Source organism: Magnolia sinica, chromosome 2, assembly GCF_029962835.1.
Source record: "Magnolia sinica isolate HGM2019 chromosome 2, MsV1, whole genome shotgun sequence".
Taxonomy (NCBI): Eukaryota; Viridiplantae; Streptophyta; class Magnoliopsida; order Magnoliales; family Magnoliaceae; genus Magnolia; species Magnolia sinica.
This window is the reverse complement of record NC_080574.1, coordinates 134594460-134618805: the sequence shown is the minus strand read 5'-3', so window position 1 is coordinate 134618805 and position 24346 is coordinate 134594460. Positions and strand designations below refer to the sequence as shown.

The following is a 24346-nucleotide window of genomic DNA, read 5'->3' as shown; positions in this document are numbered from 1 at the left end:
GAGATTGAACGTCTACCGTTGAAATCTTATATATTGCGGTCATAGAAGTTTTGAATCAATTTAATATTTATTTTTTCTCTTCATTTAGTTCTGTAATCTTGTGAACAGATTGGATGGAACAAAAACATTATTATAAGCTCTAGTGAAAATTATTATCTATACTAATCTTTGTGATATGGTCCACTTCAGCTTTGAATATGGATATAATAAATAAATCATTGTAGGCTCATGTAACTTTAATCTCCTCTCAACCATTCGTACATTACTCTTCTTGAAGGATGGTGGTATGTGGTACACCAGCCAATCCGCTTCCCCCAAGAACATGTGTAATTACTCATCTGCAAATGCGTGGATCAACTGGAAGACAATCCAGATTCAAAGGAAAAAAGACCTGACTCTTTTTTTTTTTTTTTTTTACACACGCACACACACTCACGCTGGTCGAATTTCACCACCTATGGGTACTCGAACCGTCGATAGGGAGTTGAAACTCCTGAGAGTCTACCACCCGAGCAAGAGTAAGGACCCAATCCAAATGTATAGGTAGGTAGGTAGATGGGAGAATTCGGCTTGGATTCCAGCTCCCCAAAATTTTGAGATAGTCGGGTTGGTCCAGAGCTGAAAAACACGTCTTACACTGCTGAGGCAGCAGATTAGGTGCGGGCCCGGCCTCACCAAAGACGGTGCAGCCCTTACTGTGGGGCCCACCTTGATGTATATATATTCTATATCCACACCGTTCATCCGTTTTTCCTGAACATTTTAGGGAATGAGACAAAAAATGAAAAAGATCCAAACCTCAGGTGGACCATACTGTAGGAAAATTTTAGGGAATGGTCAATCACCACCTTTTTCTACAGTATGGTTCACCTAAAAATTGGATTTGCTTCATTTTTTGGATCATCGTCTAAAATGATCTGAAAAAACGGATGGACTGTGTGGATATAGAATACATACATCAATGAGGGCCCCACCTTAAGGTCCGCACCCAATCCGCTCCCCGCTGCGGAACTAGAGGGCATTTTGGTCTTTTCATCCTAAAATCATTTTGGGGTTTTGAAAATGTCAAGGCATTGTTTGGTAAAAATCGGATAAAAATCCCTAAAAAATCAGTGGGAGAGGATCAAGTCAAATACCTCTCGGTCAGTCCGCTGGAGAGAGAGAACCAAGTTAAGATCTGATAAAGAGATTTGCCAACTGATGAACGGATGAGAATGCAAAGATTTGATGAAGAGATTGATACCATTGATTAACGATGTTGATGATGTAGTTAACAGATACATGATGAAAACAATGTACAGATATCCAGCTACGACATGGCGATGCCGAGGAAATCAGCGGCCGATTTCGCCATAACGGAAGCAAACTCAGTGAAGCTGATCGCGCCATCGCCGTCAGTATCAGCCTCTCGGAACATCTCCGTCAGCTCTCGGAACGTGAGGGGGTGGCCCATCTTGGCCATGGATTGCGCTAGCTCGGCGGCTGTTATGTAACCGTTGCCGTCGCGATCGAAGGATCGGAAAACCTCCATCAGCTGCTCCTGGTTGACCAATGTCTCCTGGTTCATCTCGGGCATGATGGCGTCGATCAGCTCGTCGAATTCCACGGTGCCGTTGCCGTTTGAGTCGATGTTAGCCAGGAGGACATGGATCTGATCGCCGTTGGGCTTGAGGCCCAGAGACCGAAGAAGGGCCGCTAACTCGAGGTGGGTCAGGCTCCCGTCGGAGTCCATGTCGAAGCGTGCGAAGATGTCTCTCAGCTGTTTTAGCTGATCGGCTTGCATGGAGCCCATGATCTGATAATGGATGATGTTGAAATGAGAGAGAGAGAGAAGAGTCTTGCTTTTTGGCTTTGGTTTGTTTGAGATGTGGGTAGGTTGGTTTTTTATGAGAGAAACAGAAAGCGCGTTGGTTTATGCGTCGGTGAATATTTATCTGTACATCAGATGGACGGTCAAGATTGCTTTCACTCTTTTGTTTGATACTCTGGCTGATATGACTCTCATACGCTGCTACTTAAAACGGTCCATCCACTGAAGTTCCCAACATGTGGACGGTTCTGATCTAATTCAGACACCTGCTACGTGTACGGTGGAAGGATGCTTCTATTGCAATACGATGGAAACGACATAGAATTCTATATGTGTCGCGTTTTACAATGGCCCACATTTTGAGTTCTGAAATGATCGGAACTGTCCATTTTGTAGAATCTACGTGATAAGAACCAATAAATTAAAAATAATATTTTATGATTATTTCTTTTATCATCATCTACAGGTAAATTATAACAGTGAATAAAATTTTCAATGGATCGCATTCAACTCTGAGTTAATGAAGCTTATTATCTCACAATAGCTTATTCATGATATAAAATAAAGCATGAACGGTTCAAATCATTGGATTATTTCCGAATGCGGGCCCACAGAGCAGCGACACACGCTGGACTCTCAGTCGCGAGAGTGGGAAAACGAGAGAATACCGAGAGAAATAATATTTACTTTTCTGTACAACGTCAGTATTAGACGGACGCAGTTCTTCGGGAGGGCCATATCTATTTATCCGTGCCGTCCATCCCTATTCTCAGATCATTCAAAGATATAGACACAAAAATGAGGCAAATCCAACTTTAAAGTGAACCACACCACATATAATTCTTGCATTTAAGCATTTAGAGACTGTTTGATTTTCCCTGATATAGGTAAATAAGTAATTATTATTATTTTGCGTGTTTGAATATGAGTGGGTAATTTTACTTAGAAAACCGGTCGAAAAATATTTGACTTAAATCCATAGCCCCACTGTGATGTACAGGGCATGAGCCGAAAAATAAAAAAGAGATACAACGCTCAACTGGCCGACGTTGAAGGAAGCAGTGGGCGTAATTTATCCACCATTGAAAGTTGATTTTTTTATTGAGTCTATTCACCGTTGAATCTGTTCATAGGATCACATAAGCATAGATAAGTGAAAAACATAAATATAAACTTGATCTAAAGCTTCTAAGAGCCCCCGTGAAGTTTTTAATGGTAGGCATTCAATTCTCTCAATTTTGTATGGTATGATCCACTTGAGCTTTGGATCTACCTAATTTTTAGGCTCATACCTTAAATTCAGTTGGCATCATAAATGAATGGTGTGGATAAGCCACACATGTTATGATGGACTATATGTTTATTTTGCAAATTTCTCAATTTAAAAGTATCCAAAAAATATCCAGTCAAGTCAACATTAGGAAAGATGCAGTAATTACTTTGATAAATAATGATTACTCATTTATAAGATAATTACAGTTGAGCAAGAAAATCAAACAGGTCTTTAATGATTTTTGCATTTAATGCAACCTAAGCTTATTTTTTGGTGTGGTACATTTGAGGGTTGGATATGCTTCATTTTAGTTCTCATGTATTAGAATAGTGGATGGACGGCGTGAATAAATAGATACATTACGGTTGGCTGGCCCAAAGAACTGCCCGTTCGTGGCTAGAGACGCCATCCGGCCGTGTCCGTACTAGACTATTGGACGCCGCTTGCCTGTAAGCCGGGTTTACACGGCTCCCCTGTAACCCCAACCTCTATGCGGGCCACCACAATATTTCTGTTATATCCACTCCGTCCATCCGTTTCCTGAGCTCATTTTAGTCAATTTTTAAAAACATGACAGAGTTCCAAAATTCAAGTGAACCACAAGACCGATTATTAAATAAAACCGTTTAAACCTTAAAGGGTACCACAGAAGTTTTGTATCTTGATTATATTTATGTTTTCCCTTCATCCAGGTGGGCATCTAAACATCACCGTGGGCCAGGAAGGTTTCGAGGGTGGGTGTCTCCCTCCCTACTGTTTCCTGTGGTATGGCCCTACAGAAACTCGGTCCACATCCAAAGTGGGATTTCAGCCGTCCTCACATGCACCGTGCATAGAGACACCCACCTAACATGAACGAAGATACACCGTCACATGTAAGTTCCAACGAAGGTGTTGTAATCTTACTTTTTCCACGTAAATTTCCCATTTTGAATCCGGCTCTGTTTAGACCCAATCTAAATTGTTACTGGGTCAGGGTCGGATTTTAAAAACTATCTTCACCGTCTGACTGGTGATCGTGCTAGTATCCTCCACCCTAAAGAAGCAGGGCCGTGTTTTTATTTATTTATTTTATTTTATTTTATTGTGATTTGGACCAACGATTAGATGGGCCCACCCAGATGGACCATCCCCCAAATTTCTCCCTAATGTAGAAATACAAACCTTCGATTCACTACATGCAAATAGACAGCTAAGCATTATAGCAACATCCTATATTCATCAACTGTGTAAAAAAAACCAAAGATTTGATGGATAGGATCAACCAATGTGGGAGATTAATAGGACAGGTTTAATCCATGGTGGGGACCATCATCTCAGCGGTCTGGATCAAAGCTACCCCACTTGTAAAAGCTGTAAAAAGATAAACGGATGACAGTATTATCTATGGTCAGGGACATCATATGTCCTCCAACATTAAAATATCCATGAAATTATGAAAAAGGAATTAGGGGAATTAATAATCGATACTCTGGCAGCGTATGATGCTTGATGCACAGGCGCTCATAAATTGTACACGTGGCATACATGAATTCAAATTATTAAACTGTGTAACCCACTCCTAACCTGCGATGGTTTAGTTTGAATTACTTATATGCCAGTTATGCAATTCCTAAGTTTGTTCCAGGTGGCTGCATATCATGGATCACACTACACCAGAGTATCAAAGTTCTCCTGATGAAATAAGGGTTTATATGAAAATTAAGATTAATCTCATAATATTTTCTGGCTAATTACGATTACAGCATCGATTGTCATAAGACATTAGCCTAGTAAGCTTTACATGACTGAGAATGTAATTACTTTCTACTACAGCAGTTTCTTGTTGTAGTAGATTTCTCTCTCTTGATAATATCCCACGTATTTTTAATTCATGCTCTAATCTAATCACTTCATCTTCTCCTCTAATCACTCCATCAAAGCATAAATATCTCCCACAAGCTCCACCGTCCATCTCTTCGTAAACCTTGACATGGGCCTCTGCAACTTTATTCACATCGACGGTCGCCAGTACTCCACGTCGAAGCATGGTCACACTCCCTACACTTGATTACAGTTAAATCAGAAACGTTCACATTATGGGAGGCTATATGTGGGGCCCACTCTTCCAATCTAGCTTAATGTAGGGCTGGGCCACACTCTACATTAAATCAGACCATTGGTTGTCTGATGATTTCGACGGTGTACGTTGACTGATGAGTGGACCATCTTGGCTCTCACTGCAGGTGTTCTTCATGATGTGGCCCACCTTTTCTAGGGTTTGGATGTTCTACACAGCCATAGGTTGGGATGAAAGATACAATTCTGTCCTTTCCCACCAACTCGTCATCAGTGCAGAAGATCTGAACCGTTCAAAAAGGTGGGACTTACCATAAATATTATATGATATAAAACATACCAAATCCACTCGTTATATGGGTCACCCCAACATTTGCCAATGGACGGATGTACTTGTGCGTTTGATATGTTTTAAAGATGAAGTTGATTGGTGGTTTACCTTTAAGATAGGGTATCAAGGCTGATTGATGAGCGATATGAGCCGTTGGATGTGTGAGAAGGCCATGGCAAACGCTGACCAACTTCACTTGCATTTCCTCCGATTTCCTCCAAGCAACTTTCTCCATCATCGTCTTACCCAATGCAAGCCATAGCTGCATTTTGGTCAATGGACGGTTTAGATTAAATCTAATGTAATTGAGGTTGAAGATCCTAACCATTCAATTTGGTTTCTGAAAATAGATGATCAAGAGCGGTCCACATTCACTAGAGAAAAATATTACAAAATTGGCAAATAGAATAGGAAGATTTTTGGGCCTTGTTCTACCGTGGATCACATCAAATCAATGGTATGGATCATTGAACCAATGGGCCTCACTTGTACAATCTGAAAACCCTCACTTGTGCAAAAAAAGGTTATGTGGGACCCACCGTGATTTAAATCGAAAAATACATAAATGTCACCATCAGTTGATAATCCTACTCGTCTGTCCAATGGACTTCAAGCAGTCCATATTTATCAACGGTATGGCCCACCAGATGGACGGTTTGGATGATCTGATTATGCAGTGTAGTGGACCCATCATGAAAATCCAAGAATGATGGACCCACAATAACGGACGGATGAAAATCTCCTCTAAAATATCTACCTTGTTAGCTCTACAGAACTCTTCATCACTCCAGCAGCTCTCATCCAAGACTCCTGAAACAACATTTCTGGGCCAGACAGAAGCGAGTAAGGAGGAAGTGAGAATGCATCTTTTCTCGCATGGGGCCCACTTGCAAGCTTCGATCACGTTCGCTGCTCCTTCTGCCTCTACCATCGCCATCCGTTCCTGCAAGAGATGTTGTAAGATTACATCATCTCCATTGAAGTGGAAGGCTACTCCCACGCCTCACACGTGCCAATGCTACACACGTTTGCATCATCGGATCCGTTCACGAGGGACCCAAATCCTCCACAACACCTGTAAAACACCTGAGCTCTTTGGGTCCCACCATGGGAGTCACATACAATGCCTTCTTTCCCGCTAAATCATAACTTTTTATAACATCCAAACCGTGAAAATGGTGGGATGCATCATGAAGAATACATTGGGAGAAAGCCAGGATGGTCCGTTCATCAGGTAGTCTTCACCGTCAAAATCAGTGGACAGATGATGCTCTGATTCAATGTAAGTGTGTAGCCCAAATAATGAGTGGATTCTTCCCATTTTTTCTCCAGATCTTCTTTACAGTATCTCCGACCATTTGCACAGCGTGGATGTTCCCCCAAAGTGTTACATTAGCCAAAAATAAAAATGAGTTGTATACTAAATTCCCCATGCAACGTTGCATGCGTACAACAATGAAAAATCCTCCATACACCCAAGAAGGGCCAGGAACCGTTCAATCCAGCTAGCACACACGGCGACATGTCACGTGTGAACAACATCCGTTCCATGCATTAAGGTGGGCCATACTGCAAAAATTGCTGGCACAAAGATCAGGCCAGTCAAATCATCAGGCAGGCCACATGCACATGCTCATGGAATCAGACCATTAATATGTCCAAATTTCATGTTTTAAACCGTCCATTTTTTTCATACACGGGGGTCCACCTTGCCCTACCTTATGGACGGATAGGATGTCATAGACATCGTATGAGAAGTTCACTAACCGAATATCCTGAGATGCCCTTGGGGTCGATAAAGGAAGAGGTATGGAAAATGGCATGGCACCCTCTAAATGCCTCACAAAGGCTACACAAGTTCCCCATATTTGCTATCACAACATTCTCCACGCTCCTGAATTCTTCCATTCTTTGAAATTCCTCTAATTCCTCTGCAAATAAATAAAATAAATAAATACACTATATATTTAAAAAATTAAAGAAATTTATCTGGTCCATCTATCGATCCGTCTCGTTAACTGATCATTGATCTATTGGGAGAAAGTGGGGTCCATTCTTAATTTCCATCCGGTGGACCGATAATAGATATGCTCATATCGAACTTTCATTGTAGGTGCTTCGGTGTGGATCTTTACGCCGGTAAAACATGTGTGATCCATTATGAGAACAAGAGTTGCACATGAGTTAGTTTTCATCAGGGGTGTACATGGAGTCGAACCGAGTCGAGTTGGACTCGGCTCGGCCACTAGCTGACCTCGACTCGGTTCGATCCTCGAGCTTGACTAGCCAGCTCGGCTCGGTTCAGTTAGCATATAACGTCTCAGAAAAATCCGTACAAGGGCCCGAGTACCACCTCAGGCAGAAATCCCTAAGGATCGTATCTTATAGAAATTTAAGCAAAATTTAGTTAAATATTAAACTAAATAGGCAGTGAATTTAGCTTGAACTACTATCTATACAAATGACAAGACCCAAAACTATCAAAAGCAATGACTCAACACTACTTAATAACCTAAGAGAAATTCCAAAAGCCAGTTGCTCTCGGGAGCATAGACCGCACGTCGAAAGTCCAATGACGGCAAAACTATAGGGTTATGTCCGTCTTACAGGGCTTGACGAACATTGCGGGAATCGAGCCAAATAGTATCCAGAAACGCATAACTTAAGCCCTAAGTAAAGTGTGTGAGAAACGCGAATATCCTTAGAAAAGGTATTGAAACTTAAGTGAATTGGGCCATTTTCTTGCAGGCGAAATTAAAGATTTCAGACCGTCAGTTTCTAACCAAACTTCACCCATGGATCAGGAAAATTTTCCTACACATATCTGTATATTTGTGGCCCTGATCAAGCGACAACGACCGTTGATCTAACACAGGTCCTCCACGGTCAATCCGCTAATCCGATCGTACCAAAATCATAACCTAGCTTAGATTCATAGTTACGGAACTTACCTTATGCCGTAAGTGAGAAAGGGACCTTCTTAAGGGCCCTGTTTGTCAGAAACAGGCACCCTTTAGCTGTAACCTAAGTATACCATGGCCCTGGGGCCATTTACACCAATTATGGGCCTATATAATGCCCTTAAACCACCTCATTCCCATTTCATACGAATTTCTCTAATCTTAGGAGAGAGAAGAGAGAAAAGAGGAGAAAAGAGTGAGGAGAAGAGAGAGAGATAGGGAGATCGTTGCTGGGATTCACTCTCACTACTCCACGGGCTAAATCACTGCTCCCGTTTCGTTACACAACCTGTTTCAACTATGATTTGGGTAAGAAATCCTAACCCTAATCCTAATTTAGGGATTCAAGTAATGTAAATGACGAAATATCTAACCTATTTCAATGTTTAGGTACCCGTTGTTCTGTATTCGGGAACGTAGGATTCGAATCGAGTTCGAAACAAGTATTCCGACAAAAGGTGCAGACTATAAATGTTTAGGTTATGGTTTTCAATGCTATCAATGTTAGCTAATGATTTATGTCTGACTTGATTACTACCATATCGTCTTAGACACGTCGATTTCGATGTATGAACTATGTTGTATAACTATGCATCTTATGTGTTTGTTGAAGTGTTTCAATGAACATGTAAACATGATTTGTATTTATTATGATTACTAAGCTAGGATTCATGATTGTTATTTGCATGATGACATCCTTGTAAATGGAATTGCTAAAATATTTGTTGCTAAAATATTTGCTTATGTGTAGCCTAAGTGTTTGATAAATAGTCTGAATGAGAAAATGTTGATGATTCGTACTTATTACAGGTATTAAGATAGTATTTTGCATTACCTTGTATGTATGTATAATTTATTTCATGTGATCATACTTGCTTCTACGGAATTTATAAATAAAATGCAAATGTTTGTTAACATATTCAAGGTGTTTGATAAAATGCTCAAATGAAGTATTTACTTGGATTATTTGCCAAATGCTGAAATGATTATCACATGTATTTATTTATTACATCTGAGTAAGATTGGGGCTACAATGTAGTCCAGGCAATCAGTAACAGCCCCTGTTCAGGTGGCCGAATTAGTTGCGTCACATCGGGAAAATTCAACGAATCCAGGTCACACAAGGGTTGTTGGCAGTGGTTAGGCCACACGGAGTGTTTATGCACTCCATGTCAATTACATTAGCGTGTGCTCATACCAATCGAACTTCCCTAACAAGCGGATCAGCCTATTGTATGTTCACCATGTATGGACGCCACTGCTTGAATCTAAGATATTCCTGCTAGTGTAAAAGCCCATTTTAACCATGGTACCACGATCCGCTAAGACTTGAACCGAGTATGGTGGTATAAGACACATACGCTAGGGTGATGAGTCTCCCCGTAGTGACCAGTGAGCAACCCAAACTCATGAGACGAATATGGTGGTATGGGACACTGTATTTGAGCTGTCGGCTTGCGCTGAGGTGACGAGCCTCCCCGTAGTGACCTCAAGTGTAAACTCTCGAACTTACCTATCCACTGTTTTTCATTAGGAGTAATGTCTTACAACTTGCCTATCGTATGTGATTGACTAGGATTGACGACCTTAGATGGATCTTTCGGTTCGGTAAATGATAAAAAAGAAGGTACCTTAGCTTCCTGAATTTACTGTATGAATAAGCCTAATTATGTACTCGGTTAACACAATCATGCACTGCATTGCATGTGCTTTAGCTATGAAGTATACTTTATGGAGTTTGTCATGCGCGAATGGTTGATGTAGTCGCTTGAGGGAGTGTCGTGCGAGGGCATGCATCATTACTGCATACCATACCTGCATTAATAAGAGTAGTTAGGAAATGATTGTTGTACTGCCTTTTCATTACTGCTTGATTAAATTGATAACATGTTAACATTTGCCTTATAGTACCACTGAGTTGATCACTCATTCTCACTTTGAGACGGTGTTTTAAAACACCAACCAGACTCTGTTATAGATACAGGTGATGAGGATGCATATGTAACAGAGTTGAACTTCGCAGATGAGGAGGAAGAGTTCTCCTATGTTCAGCTCTTTGGCATGTCTATGTAAACCTCGTGCTGCTTCGATGGGATTTCAGGGATACATGGATTACTCGAACACTTACATTTTGTCATTTTGAGTTAACACATGTATATATTCGGCCCGATAATATACTCATACTCTGGAGGTTGTAAAACATGTACATATACTTTATATATCCATCTCAGTCTTCCGCTTGCTTAATTATATTAACTCTGGAGTATGATATGTCAATTTAGTGTAATCCCTCTCATGTTTAATATACTAATATGGACAACATTTAAATATCATTATCTATGTTACATAAGTGATGCGTTGAATCTCGGAAGTTGAGCTTTGCTTAACCCTCGAATTCTGGGGCGTTACACAGCAGCTTGGGCCAGTTCAAGCCGAGATCGAGCCGAGTTCACCATTGCAGCATTTTCACAAACACCTGAACTGCACCTTTAAAATCTCTCCATATTTGAGACAGCGGCAATGGTTTTACAAGTATTTTATCAAACACCTTTTAAGCAACATAAAAATCAAGAAAAAAAGGGTGTTTGTTTTATATACATACCTTCCTTGCCACCAGCCACACTTCTTTGGGCCATTTCATCAAACACTTGGTAAGCAACATCAATATTAAAGTAACCGAGTCACCGAACTGGTTCCATCCGAGTTTGATTCAAGCTGAGTTCTATCTGAGTCGCGTCGAGCTAGGGCCAACTTGAACTCGGCTCAAACTCATTTTCGAGCTCAAAAAATCTGCTCGACTCAGCTCAAACTCAGCTTCGAACCGATTCAAATCAAGCTTTTTTGAGTCGAGTCGAGCAAGCTAACTGAACTAGCTCGGTTTGTGTCACCTCTAGTTTTAATATGTATCATGGTGTGTGGGGTGTTAGTCCTAATAACGAGATTAAGTAGGAAATTCAACTATAACATAAAAAAAATAATGAACGAGCAATCTGAAGAGCTAAGGCACGTTACAATCATTATATTAAAGATAGATTTACCCTCGAAGGAAGAACCTCGATATAATGGGTCTCGACAATTCTGTCCTCATATATAACAACTCTCCTTTATAAGTGATTGTTTTGATTAGGTGCGTACACGATCTCAGTTAAATGAATTGAAACCTACTCGCACTAATTTGCTCAAAGAAAAATTGTAGAAAGAAAATTGAAGAGAATAAGGGATATGATTTATTTTTTGGAATGTGGCTTCTGAATGAGAAATGATGAGCCTTTATAGAGAGAGAGAGAGAGAGAGAGAGAGAGAGAGAGAGAGAGAAGAAGATATAACCATTGGGGCTTGAGGTGCATGCGGGCAATGCATTAAAAATTTGTCCGTATGTGTCGGCTCAATTAATATTGAGTCACATAGAGGCTCTATGCCTATGTGTACATGCACATGATTGACCACACTCTAACAAAGAAAAAAAAAAATAGGCCGAGTCAAAGACACCACATCGATCTCCCCGCATTGCGGCCCGTGTGTATGTGAAGTTGGCCCCATGACATACGTTTAGATTCCAATACGTTAAGTGATGGATTCTCATATAGTCTCAAATTTCTCATCATCTTTACATCGTGTGACTAAAATAAACACAATTAAAGCAAGTGGGGTTAACACAAGACAAAAACCACTTTTCCTTAATTTTTTAAAATCCTCACTTTTCCTTTTTATTCTAATATGAGGTAGAGATTGGATGGTGATGGGAAGTGGGAACCGCGTTTGGCTGTGGTGAAAGTAGGGTGGCAACTGAGCTGGGGTTGCTCAGTCTGAGCCTTGGGTCATGTGGGTTGGATATGGCCCGGCTTATATAGGAAGTAACTAATCATGTAGGATATGGACTTGCATGTGCCTAAAGGGCAAGGCTTTCAACAAGTGGGATTGGGTCTCAGTTGGGTAGCTTCTAGTATACCATACTCGGATTGATGCGGGTGCATCTCTACACTGGGGTGGGGTGGGCCTATGATGTGGGGCCTAGGAGGGGCAGGATGGCCACGAGGTGGGTCCCATTGCAGGACCCATGAGATCCAAGATAGCCCGATGGGAGGTCTTGGTCAGGTTACCCAGGAGGGTCAGGATGAGTGGATATTTCAATGCTTCTCCAATAGCTCTTGAGCTTTTTATGAATTGGACGGTACTCACTGCAGCAAGTAGTAGTATCAAAGTAGGAGATGTTCAAGTCTCCTTACTTACTTCCTTAGGATTTAGACTCATACTTAGCTTTAACTGGGTTGGATTCTTAAGTTATTCGTTTCGCTTGAACTAATGAGAAGCGAAAGCTTATGGAGGTGGGATGATCCATGGTGCAAAAACACAAGACTGGAGTCGACTTAAAACCGAGTCAACTCGATGACTCGGATGAGTTTGTGGAAAACTTGTTCCAGTTCTTTCAGGTCCTTCTTCTTCTTCTTGTTTTTTTTTTTTTCTTCGGGTTGAGTAGGGATTTTCTTGAGTTTTGGTTGAGTTGTCACCCAATTTGATTTTGTGTTGGTGAAATCTGGTTGAGTCATAGTCAAAAACATCAATTCCCATCCGAGCTACTTTTATGATTAAGATTCCAACCATTAAATTGGAATTGAATGTGAACCATTTCCCATTATAGTTATTAATGATTCATTTTGAATGCCAACAATCAATGTTGTACATCATACATCTGAAGTAATGTTTGGACCATGGCCCTTCAATGAGAGAGCCCAAGATATGAGCAATTGATCCACCTGGAATACACACACACACACACACATGTATGTGTGTACACATGGACACATGACATATATGTATGTATGCATATACATATGTATGTGTGTGAACACATGGTCACATGACATATATGTATGGATACATATACATACATACATATGTGTGTCTATGTGTGTGGGAAGTCGTTACACAACTAGTTGTACATATGATGAGAGAAGAGCGTGAACAGGTTAAAAAAAAGGAAGATCATCGTCTTCCCCACGTGTTAAAACCTTGAATCTTAAGGTTATTTTTTCATCCACAAGAAAGAAAAGAAAAATTCAAAATTAGTTTATTAAATAATCATCAAACTTTCCAATTACATTAATTATAGAAAAAAGTAAAATCCTAATTAAAAGTCCTAAATCAACTAAATTAAAATTTATCCTAAAATAATAAATTTTACCAAAAATAGAAAATCCTAAACTAATCATGTACGATGATTCTTAGCATGGTTATGAGCAGTTCCTAAGAAAACTACTTATATCTAAATTAAAACTACAAAAGTAGTAAATTTTTACGAAAAGCGCATTTTTTGAATCGGAATGAAGTGTTTTCTCATTAAATGGACCAACGTGACCTGCCTTGCAGGTCAGTTGACCTTAGATGGCTTGTTACAGTTAAGTTTGATAGGTCATGCATCCCACAATGATGCCCGAATCAAAAGTTATAAATGATTTATGGTTCATACTTTAAATGATAATTATTTCTCTCCAAATGAGTTTCTTCAAACCAGGCGCGTTGAGGCCCGGTTATGTCATACCCTATGTAGGATTGTGCCCGAGTATGATGGACTACGTCCACTTCCGTTTGAACTACTTTCAGTCCAATTGTACCAAGAATATGTTTGTGGCCCACTCTACATCAGCATCTAACTAGTTGACATGTGGGTCCTAAAATAGTCTGTATGACATCTTGCCCATCCGGTTGTCCTATTAAAAAAATGAGATGCCTCGATCAATGGGGCATCCCATTTTGATGGTTGGATCACTTGATTATGGGGCATCCCAATTTCATGGTGGACAACCTAAATGGATAGATAAGATGTTATACAAACACCATGGTGGCCCCATATTTCAACTAGTTGGACGTACCATAAGTTGCATGTGAGACAAAGGGTGTAAGGCTTAAGTGGACCCATCATGATATGTTTCGAAAATCTCTGTCCATCCGTGCATGACCATATTTTAGGCTAGGGGCTAAAAAATCAGTGAGATTTGTGATTCAAGAGAGCCAAACAGAGGGAAACAGTTGGGAGGGAGATGCCTCATCTAGATTTTTTACAGGCCCACCATGATGTATATGTACAATCCACTCCAACCATCGAATGCATCATCCATCATTAGGCCTAGTGCCCAAAACTCAGATTGAGCCTTGAATCATGTGGCCACATCAAAGGAAATAGTTGAGAATGCGGCATCCACCCTTAATTTTTTACAAGGCCCACTGTGATGAGTATGTGAAATCCACTCCAACCATCAGCTATCTCTCGAAAACTTATGCTATGGATCACACCAAAAATAGTTTGGAGGGTGGGCATGCCTTTGCACACTGTTTACACTGGTGTGGTCCACTAGAACCATGGATGTGGGTTATTTTTAGGCCTTACAACCTTACATGGCTTGGTCGGCAGGACAGTACGCCCATAGAAATCAGGTCAATCTAGGTGAGCCACATGAAATCTTTCTGTTTGTTTACGGGTAGAGTTGTACACAAGTTGGACCGACTCGGTGGACTCGACTCAACCCAAACCGAAATGGTAGAGTTGGGTTTGGATCAAGTAGCCCTATTTTGATCCGAAACCTGGCCAAATCGAGTTCGAATTATAACTTAACCTAACTCAAACCGAAACTCAATCCAGCCCGACTTGACCCGATCCAAAACCCGACTCAATCCGGTTGTCAAGCAATGTGTGTGTGTGTGTGTGTGTGTGTGTGTAAACTTTCCTTTCCCTCTACCCTAACCCTACGTACCCGCCGCACCTGATCGAGCAAACTAATCTGAAACTAATTCTGGCACAGTAGCACCCGTTTGACTGTCCCTCCTCCTCCTCTCTCTCCCCTCTCCACTTCCTCCCTCCACCTGTCCGTCCTAGCTTCAGTAACAATTCGGCAACAATTCAGCTCAATTGAAGTAAAATATAATTAAAAAAATTAATAATTCCTAATTTGTCATGGAGTGGCCTGGGCTTGTTGCGGTGGTCTGGGTTGGATCGAGTGTGGTGCGGAGCTCTCTCCACCTGACCGGGCTCGCTGGTGAGTCCCACCTGGCCTAGATCAGGTGCAGCGGTGCGTCCCGCCTAGCCTAGCTCGGGCGCGGACCGTGCGGTGTGGTCGGGCTTGCTGTGGTGCGTCTGTCCTAACTCGGGTGTGACCGGGTTAAAACCTAACCCTAAACCCTAATCCCCAATCCCTAAACCTAAAACCTAACCCTAACCCGATACCTAAACCCGCCTTGCCCTAGTAACCCAGCTCGGCGACCCGATTTGACTCGGTGCCAACTCGATCCGACTCGGTATTTTTGACCGGGTCAGACTCGGTTCGGATCAGTCCATCCCATACCTGGACTCGATTGAGTCAAGCATACTAGACTCAGTACCGAGTCGGATCAAGTTTGGGTCCGGCCTTTTTCAAAACCAGATCGAGTCAGGTGAGACCTAACTCGGTCTGACTCGACTTGATGCCCACCTCTATTTACAGGGCCATTGACATGTGGTTCAGACATTCCAACCATCCATCGTGTGAATCTCATTAGGATGGTGTGGGCTTAGGTGGGCTCCATCAGTTATTTAGAATGATTTCACATGGTTCAGATGGTGTGGCCCATCTGAGTTCTAGATATGGTTGAATTTTGGAACATCCAATAATCTGGAGGGAGAGAGAGAGATGTACCTTGTGTGTGCACCATGACTCGGACCAAGTACCCTCGAATCAAAAGCGCCTTGACGATGAAATGGCCCAGGAAAGAATTCCCACTCGTGACACACACAAGTTTTCTATCTTTTTTACAGCCGTTGGATGAAAGATCAATGGCCAATGATCTCTCCTCATGTGATGAAGGTGGCCACACTGGCATTGGCTCGGGCACCACAATACCGCCTTCTCTGATACCATTCATCCTTCCAACGGATCTCTCATGCTCCAAGCATCGGCATTTGAATCAGCCGAGCAGACGTAGGTTGGCAGCACGTGCGTGAAGAAGTGTAGGTGTGGAATGCTAGGTCACTCGATTCTCACACGTGGCGACAATGTAGTGCACATGCGTGAGATCCAATCCAATTATTGAGCACGTACCCCCGTGTAGATATGTTATTATAAAATTCACGCTATTTAGATTATTGGGTTGGCCACATATATGCAAAAGAAATGGACGGTTAATATGAATACACTGGCAATCTTTGTTCGATGTATAAGAATGGCCCATGTGACCATTAGATCAGTCTAATTTTTTCAATAATGCATATGAACAGCCGGATACATCTGATAAGCATGTGGGATCTTTCCCACGTGTTCTATTTTTGCACGTGTGAGGGGGAGTGATGGAAGACTGCACGAGGTCGAGTGCACTGTAGTATTCATGCGTCGAAGTAGATGGAAACATACTCGAGCGAGGTTGGTATGCATTAATTCCTCGAAGTAGATGGAAACATAGTCGAACGAGGTTGGTATGCATGCACCTTATCCATCTACGTGTCAGCGGATAAGCTTTGGAAACGGATTGGCTACTCCCCTGCCACCAGCCAATGGCTGATGATCGGTGCTCTGTGGGCCCCACCATGATGTATGTGTTTCATCCATGCCGTCCATCTATTTTTCTAGATCATTTTAGGATATGAGACCAAAAATGAGGTATATCCCAAACTCAAGTGGACCACACTACAGGAAATAGTGTTGAATGAATGTCGACCATTAAAAACTTTTTGGGGACCATAAAAGTTTTGGATCAAGCTGATATTTATTTTATTTACTTCATCTAGGTCCGTATAATCTAATCAACAGATTAGATGTCAAATAAAAAGTACAGTTGGCCTTAGGAGGATTTTAATGGTGGATATCTAATCACTATTGTTTTCCTGTGGTGTGGTCCATCTGAGATTTATATCCCTCTCGTTTTTGGGATCACGATATAAAATGATTTGTGAAAATGGATGAACGGCTTTAAGGTTTTGTCAAATCCCGACCGTCTATCTTGTGAGATAGTCTTTCGATGGTGATCAATGCAAAATCTACGCTGAATTAAGAACTCTATGGCGTCAGAGTATTAGAACTAATTTTTTGTTTGGATCCGAATAATTTCTCCTTTTATATGTGACCGTTCATTTGAAGGCCACAGATGGAACGGATAGGACTGCTTTTTCGTGGGAAATCAGTTATAGGAAGCGGATTGGGTGGTGTACCACACACCAGCTATATAGCTGGTGTAGATACGTGTCGTGCGAAGTGTACGGATTCACTAACGGTAGTAAGAGCACAAAGAGTGGTATATTGCCTGAAGTGTACGGTACACCAAAGACTTCTGGAAGTGTACGTGGTATGAAAGTGGGGCACGGATTAGGTGCGGCCCTTACCATGGGGTCCACCCTGATGTGTTTATTCTATATCTATGCCGTCCATACGTTTTTTCATATCATTTTAGGGCATGATCCTAAAAATTAACTAGATCCGAAACTCAGGTGGACCACACCTTAGGAAACAGCAGTGATTGACTATTAAAAACATTGTGGGTCAGAAATGTTTTGGATGAAGCTGATATTTGTTCTTTCCCTCCATCCAGGTTTGTGTGGCCTTATAAACAGGTTGGATGGAAAATAATCATTACCTAAACATTACGGTGGGCCCTACGAAGTTTTTAATGGTGGGATGTTCAATCACCATTGTTTCTTCTAGTATGGTACATATGAGATTTGGATAATTTTTCAGATCATGACCTTAAATGATATGAAAAAATGAATGGATAGCATGGATATACAATAAATACATCAAGGTGGGACCCGCGGTAAGGGCCACACTGTCGTGGGTGAGGCCAGCCGCACCTATTCCGCTTCCATGAAGGTGTACCACAGTTATGAGGTTATTTTAATTGATAAAGTTATTCAAGAAAATTGTAAAATTAAAGAAAATGTGACCAAAAGATCTATTTTACCTATTTATATGAATAAAGGAAACATGATACTCTAATTTTGCTGGATTAAATTCATTAGTATGGTATGAATATTTTATGAAGAGTAATTGAGCAAAAGACTAAGGCACGACACAAACACATTAGAAAATCAATTAGGTTCCGTGCGAAGGAGTTTAAAGTATGTTACTCTAAATTCATTCAAATTAGATCGTATGTGTGAGCAAAGGCTTATATTAAATGTAGGCGGGTGTGACTAAGATCGGCAGCATGTCAGAGTATACTTGACTCAAGAGTTAATTAAATAGTTGACATCTCCTTCTCTAAGATGGACAAACTGGACAATGGACATAGGATCAAGAGTCCTCTCAACGGTAGATATTGTGATTCGTTTAGATGATTTATAAAAGGAAATGAGGCTAATCCTTTTGAAAGAGTTCTTTTTACCTTGTGACAATAGGCATGAATCTATGAACTCAAGGACTTGTTCTGTCACCAGCACTTTAAGTTCAATATATTTCTCAAAGAAATAATGATGCACATACAAATTAAAGAAAGCAAAATGTTATTGATTTCATTAACATTTGGAAGTGATGCTTATTAGAATCGACAAGTTGCGAGACAATCAAATGCATAAACAAAACAAAGGAAAATGATTAATACTTGGCGGGTGTGATCAACTAAATTGGAACTTAAATTATCACGGTCTTACAACATAAGGTTGCAAAAATTTACTTCTACTCTTAAGGTATTGTAGCAGAAACCATTAGGCAGTAGCTATGTAAAACTAAGCTAAGATTACGCTCGGAAAAAATAAAGGAAAGATGAAATAAAAAATAAGTTGATGTGTTTGGCATGAGGCGTCGAGGTCTTCTTTAATTGCTCCTTTTTATATATTGTTGAGGCGGTGAAACCCTCACTAGTTCCTGTTGCTTTTACATCCTTTATGCTCATGTCGTTGTTCTAGATATAGGGAACCCTTCGATTGCTCCGAAACTAGCAACTTAGATTGGGACTCCTATCATATTCGGATTCCTTGGCTTCTGGAATATTCTTCTTATAGTTGATCCGTCGCTGGGTGTCTATGGTTCACTAGAGATCAAGCCTAAATATGTCAAGATTCCTCTGATCAAGACAGCTAGGTCAAGGGGTTAGGCCTAATCAATCTCGGCCACTCAAATCTCAAGTGATGGTCCGTTATGCCAAATGTAACCAAGAGGTGTCGAGTAGCGTACATTAGGCCTCCTCTGACATTTTCAGCATTCATTACGGGATGGTTTCGAATACTAGAAAAGATGGATGGACAATATCCATCACATATTGACCTCTCAGATTCTTAATCCTGATTGAGGTCCGATTCTGGGGGTGTCCAGGTACTTCCTCTATCTCTTCCTATTTCCACATTGGTGGACGAATTAGATTTGCCTGATATGTTATCACCGGACAGACTTGCCTTCTTATCTAGCTCTCTCATCCTTTTTAGCCTAATCAATGAATGACTTGAGATTAGTCGATGAGATTTTCTTTTAACTTAGGTTCGGTCAAAGGCCGGGTTAGCTTGAACATGGGTTCATTCGATCTTTTGATGTTTGAAACCTTCTCGATTCCTGCTGCCTCTCTGAACATTTCTAGGGAGATCTCACATTCTTGAAAGATCATGAGAGATGACTTTGCATTGGATATCATCGCCAAATTCATGATAGATACACTATTCGATGGGTCTCTTATAGGCATGCTTGCTACGTTACCTCGTAAATAGGCACGTTGATCATGGCCACACGGCATGTGATGATTCACTCCCTTGAGGCATACGTATGAGTCCGTGTCATCACATTAATAATAGAATGTGTAATGCTGAAAGGAAATTAACTGAAGATTTCTTCAGGTGCGAGTATGCTTCTTGTGTATGCTATACACGTGGTGCCACCATGTGGCAATTTCTTATTGGGTCATGTCAAGGTGCCGAAAATGGATATAAACAAAGTCTACCACCGATTTCCTACTTAGATAATTGCTGAGAAATATAAGATAATGAGGAAGGATATCTACATGACCTTTATTGACTTGGAGAAAGCTTAAGATAGAGTTCTTGGAGAGTTAATTTAATGAGTGTTGAGAAGAAAAAAAACCTTTCAAGAAGATGCGTTGATATGATTAAAGATATGTACAAATGAACATTAACAAATGTGAGAACCACTAAAGGGGAGAGAAGCGGAGTTTCCAGTTTATATAAGATTCCACACGGGGTTGGCATTGAACCTGTATCCTTTTACTGGGAAAGTAACGGACCATTTGTTTTGAAGAAGTCTCATAATGTTTGTGTTTATAGATAACACGGCTTGATTGATAAGATAAAGGAGAGAATTAATACAAAGCTAGATTTATGAAGGGGTACTTTAAAATATATAAGATTTAAAATTAGTTAAATTAGGACAAAGTATATGGAGTATAATTTTATTAATATTTTGCGCAAAAATGAAGAGTTAGTAAAGAAGCTTTGCAAAATAATCACTTCCGATATCTTGAGTTGATAATTCATGAGAGTGGAAAGATTTACAAGTTTTTTTTAGATTTTTGCTTATATAAATCTAGTGAAGCGGAGGAAATGGAGTTGTGCCTCCAGAGTTTTATATGATCTTGTGCACCACTCAAACCTCAAATGGAAATTTTATAGGAAGGATATAAGACCAGCCATGCTTTTTGGGACACGGAGCTGCAGCCCACATCCCAGTTCCAACATACATCACAAAACTTGAACATGGAGCTGGGCATCATCTTGACCGTCCATACAAGATCCATGTTACTGAGGGTCGCCCCTTCCAACCCCCACCGTACGTAGGCAAGTGGGTTAGAAGGGAAGCGGATTGACTACTCCCCCTGACACCAGCCAATGGCTGGTGGTCGCAGCTATGTGAGCCCCACCATGATGTATGTGTTTCATCCATGCCATCCATCTATTTTTAGAGATCATTCTACGGTATGAATCCAAAAATGAGGTATATCCAATTTTCAAGTGGAGCACATTATAGGAAACAGTGTCGAATGAGGATCGACCATTAAAAACATTTAGGGGGCCATAAAAGTTTTGGATCAAGCTGATCTTTGTTTTTTCTCTTCATCTGGGCCTGTATGACCTAATCAACAGATTGGATGTCAAATAAACAGTATAGTGGGCCTTAGCAGGTTTTTAATGGTGGATATCCAATCACTATTGTTTTCATGTGGTGTGGTCCACCTGAGATTTATATCCCTCTAATTTTCGGTACCATACATAAAATTATCTGTAAAAATGGATGAACGGAATGGATGAAATACAAACATCATGGTGGGGCCCACGGAGCACCAACCATCAGCCACGGAGCTGGTGGCAGGGGGAGTAGCCAATCCGTTTCCGGTTAGAAGATGTTTTACTCATCACGAATGAACAGTTATCTGATCGAGCAGGATGAAGTAGATGTAGGGCCATGGCTCGATTATCCAACCTGTTTGATAAGACGGGCCACACACTTGAACGGTATTCCCTAGAATGGTAGATCAAGGCCCTTGATATTCAGCCTTTCTACAATGAATGTTGACCATTGCTAATTATCTGTTGACTGAAATATCAATGAGCTAGGATTATCAGATCCTGGATATTCTCCAATATCCATCTCAGTGCTGAGGCCCATTAAATCAACCGTCTGGATCAACTAATCATGGACCAGTATGAAGACCATAGTTACCTGAATCGCAATTCAACGAATTCGTTTGCGTAGCTTCTTTTCATTTTTTCACTTAACTTAAATTGGCCTAATTCAATAGACATGTATACCTCACATTTTAACACTACCTGAGTGGGGCGTGTCTCCTGGGGATGGGACCCCTGACTGTAGGGCCCACCGTGATGTATGTGACTACATCCATGCCGTCCATCCATGTTGAAAGCTCATTTTAGGGCAGGATCTAAAAATGGAAGCAGATCCAAATCTCAGCTGGACCATAGTACCAGAAATAGTGGTAATTGACCATTCAAAACTTACTGTGGGCCACAAAAGCTTTGGATCATGATGATATTTGTATGATCTCCTCGTCTAGGGCTCCGTGACCTTATCAACAGGTTGGATGGTAAATAAGCATTCCGGTGGAATCCATGATGTTTTTAATGGTGATGATTCAATAGCGACTGTTTCCCGTGGTGTAGTCTACCTAAGATTTGGGTCAGCTTCATTTTTGAAATCATACCCTAAAATGAGCTGTCAAAAGGGTTGGACGGTGTGGATTTAAGACACATACATCACTGTGAGCCCCAGGGTCAGGGGTCCCACCCAACTTGGTGGATCCAGGGATCCACCGAAGCCGCGCCCACCAGAGTCATATTTTCGCCGCACATTTTGCTTGTTAGCGTTTCATCAGGACTGTCCATCTGGTGGATGTTTATTATAAAATTTACACCTGGTGAAAAATCTCAGCCATCAATTTCTTCATTTTGTAATCACAATACACCCCCTATCCATTTCTATTTTTCATGTCCGAGCCATAGACCTTAGATCTGATATCATGCTGCATTGATCTAGATCACTTTTGCAATGAGCCTCACCATCGACGGGTAATAACCAATGAAATCTTCAAGATTGGAAGATCATCTCAATAACCCAGAAAACAACACTAAAAACCAGATGGTCCATATTAGAAAATGTGTCAAATGATCAACGGTTGAAATATTTCCAATGAAGTATCACCGAGCATGCATGCAATCTCCACCCCACCAACGCGCAAGTCTAGCAAACACGTACAATATCTAGGCCACTCATCATAAGAGGGTAAACCTTAAAAGATCTTATAGCTAAAAATGAGGTTGGTCCACTCATCATGATAGCCAATATGTTAGAAATAGTTTGAGAACATAGAAATCTTCAGCCATACATATTTTCAGAAAAACCATAGCCTACATGATTAATGGACCAATCTCATTCTTGGGCCCATTGATGGATAGATTGGATCCAATAGTTATGTGCCATCTGGCACATATAGTGGGACCTCTTGATGGATGGATTGATCTCATTGCGTATACATGAGCTGCATTGTATAGGTATTTTGCACCTGGGCCAACAAAAGTTCTAAAATCACATACATCAGGGTTTGACATACCATCTCCAAGTCAGCACGTGCCAATGTGGGAAGCCAATGCAATATCCCAAACGTCCATCATGTTCGACCGTATTGTTCTGACCCAGAATTTAGCTGGTCCACCAATCAGATGAGCCAAAATGCAGTCAGCTTAGAAATATTCAACAAAGATTTTTCAGCCATACTTTGTATTTATTTCATTAACCGTAACCAACCTAATCAGTGGACCCAGCAGATTTTTGGGTCAGAAGGATGACTACTGATGTAGGACAATTAACCACTTGCTCTAAAAGCTCGAACTGTTAGAGTATGGCGAATTAATCCCTTTATCTTATTGCCCAAGCCCCACGTCTCATGGGTTAGGTCCGCGATCGAACCCCCCTCGTAGGCCCCAAATCACATAAGTACCGCCTCACACGAGCCACCCGAGTCACACGGGTGGGGCCCGCATCTCACGAGCCACCTGCCTCACCGCATTAATCACCTCCGGTGAGGAGTCTCGAAAGTGTGACGAATTAATCCCTTTATCTCATTGCCCAGGCCCCACGTCTCATGGGTTAGGCTCTCAATTGAACCCCCCTCGTGTGCCCCAAATTACATGGGTACCGCCTCACACAAGCCACCCGAGTCACACGGGTGGGGCCCGCATGGTCTTGTGAGCCTTCTCACGTCTAGGATGCACGACAGGGACTAATGACGAATGTACAATCAACCCTAGAACCTATCTATTCACAGCAGATGGACCACTTGGTGTGTTCCTTCGTCCTGGTGAGGAGAACCTGATGACTGGTTTGGATGGCATATACACAAGACAGTGGACCCCACATCCATCTGCAAGTTTCTATGGTGGGCATTATTCCCTTCGATGCGGCCCACCTGAGCCATGGATCAGAAAAAAAATTTCAGGATCTAGG

At 41.2% G+C, this 24346-nt stretch overlaps 1 protein-coding gene across 3 annotated transcripts; it reads right to left on the bottom strand.

Moving 5' to 3' along the window:
- Positions 1-41: 41 nt before the first annotated feature.
- On the bottom strand, positions 42-16341 carry LOC131237752 (probable calcium-binding protein CML16). 3 transcript variants are annotated; one of them, XR_009167394.1, is made up of 7 exons: positions 16100-16341; positions 7240-7403; positions 6230-6415; positions 5581-5734; positions 4867-5123; positions 1244-1795; positions 42-338 (listed from the first exon to the last, which is right to left on the bottom strand). XR_009167394.1 is itself a non-coding variant. In XM_058235703.1 (6 exons), the coding sequence occupies exons 1-6, from the start codon at positions 16323-16325 to the stop codon at positions 1310-1312; spliced, it is 1473 nt and encodes a 490-aa protein (XP_058091686.1). In that variant the 5' UTR covers positions 16326-16341; the 3' UTR covers positions 1224-1309. The 3 variants fall into 3 exon arrangements, 2 of the variants coding, with proteins under 2 accessions (XP_058091686.1, XP_058091687.1); XM_058235703.1 differs by lacking the exon at positions 42-338 and having other exon boundaries at positions 1224-1795; XM_058235704.1 differs by lacking the exons at positions 42-338; positions 6230-6415; positions 7240-7403; positions 16100-16341 and having other exon boundaries at positions 1224-1795; positions 4867-5128; positions 5581-5688.
- Positions 16342-24346: the final 8005 nt, after the last annotated feature.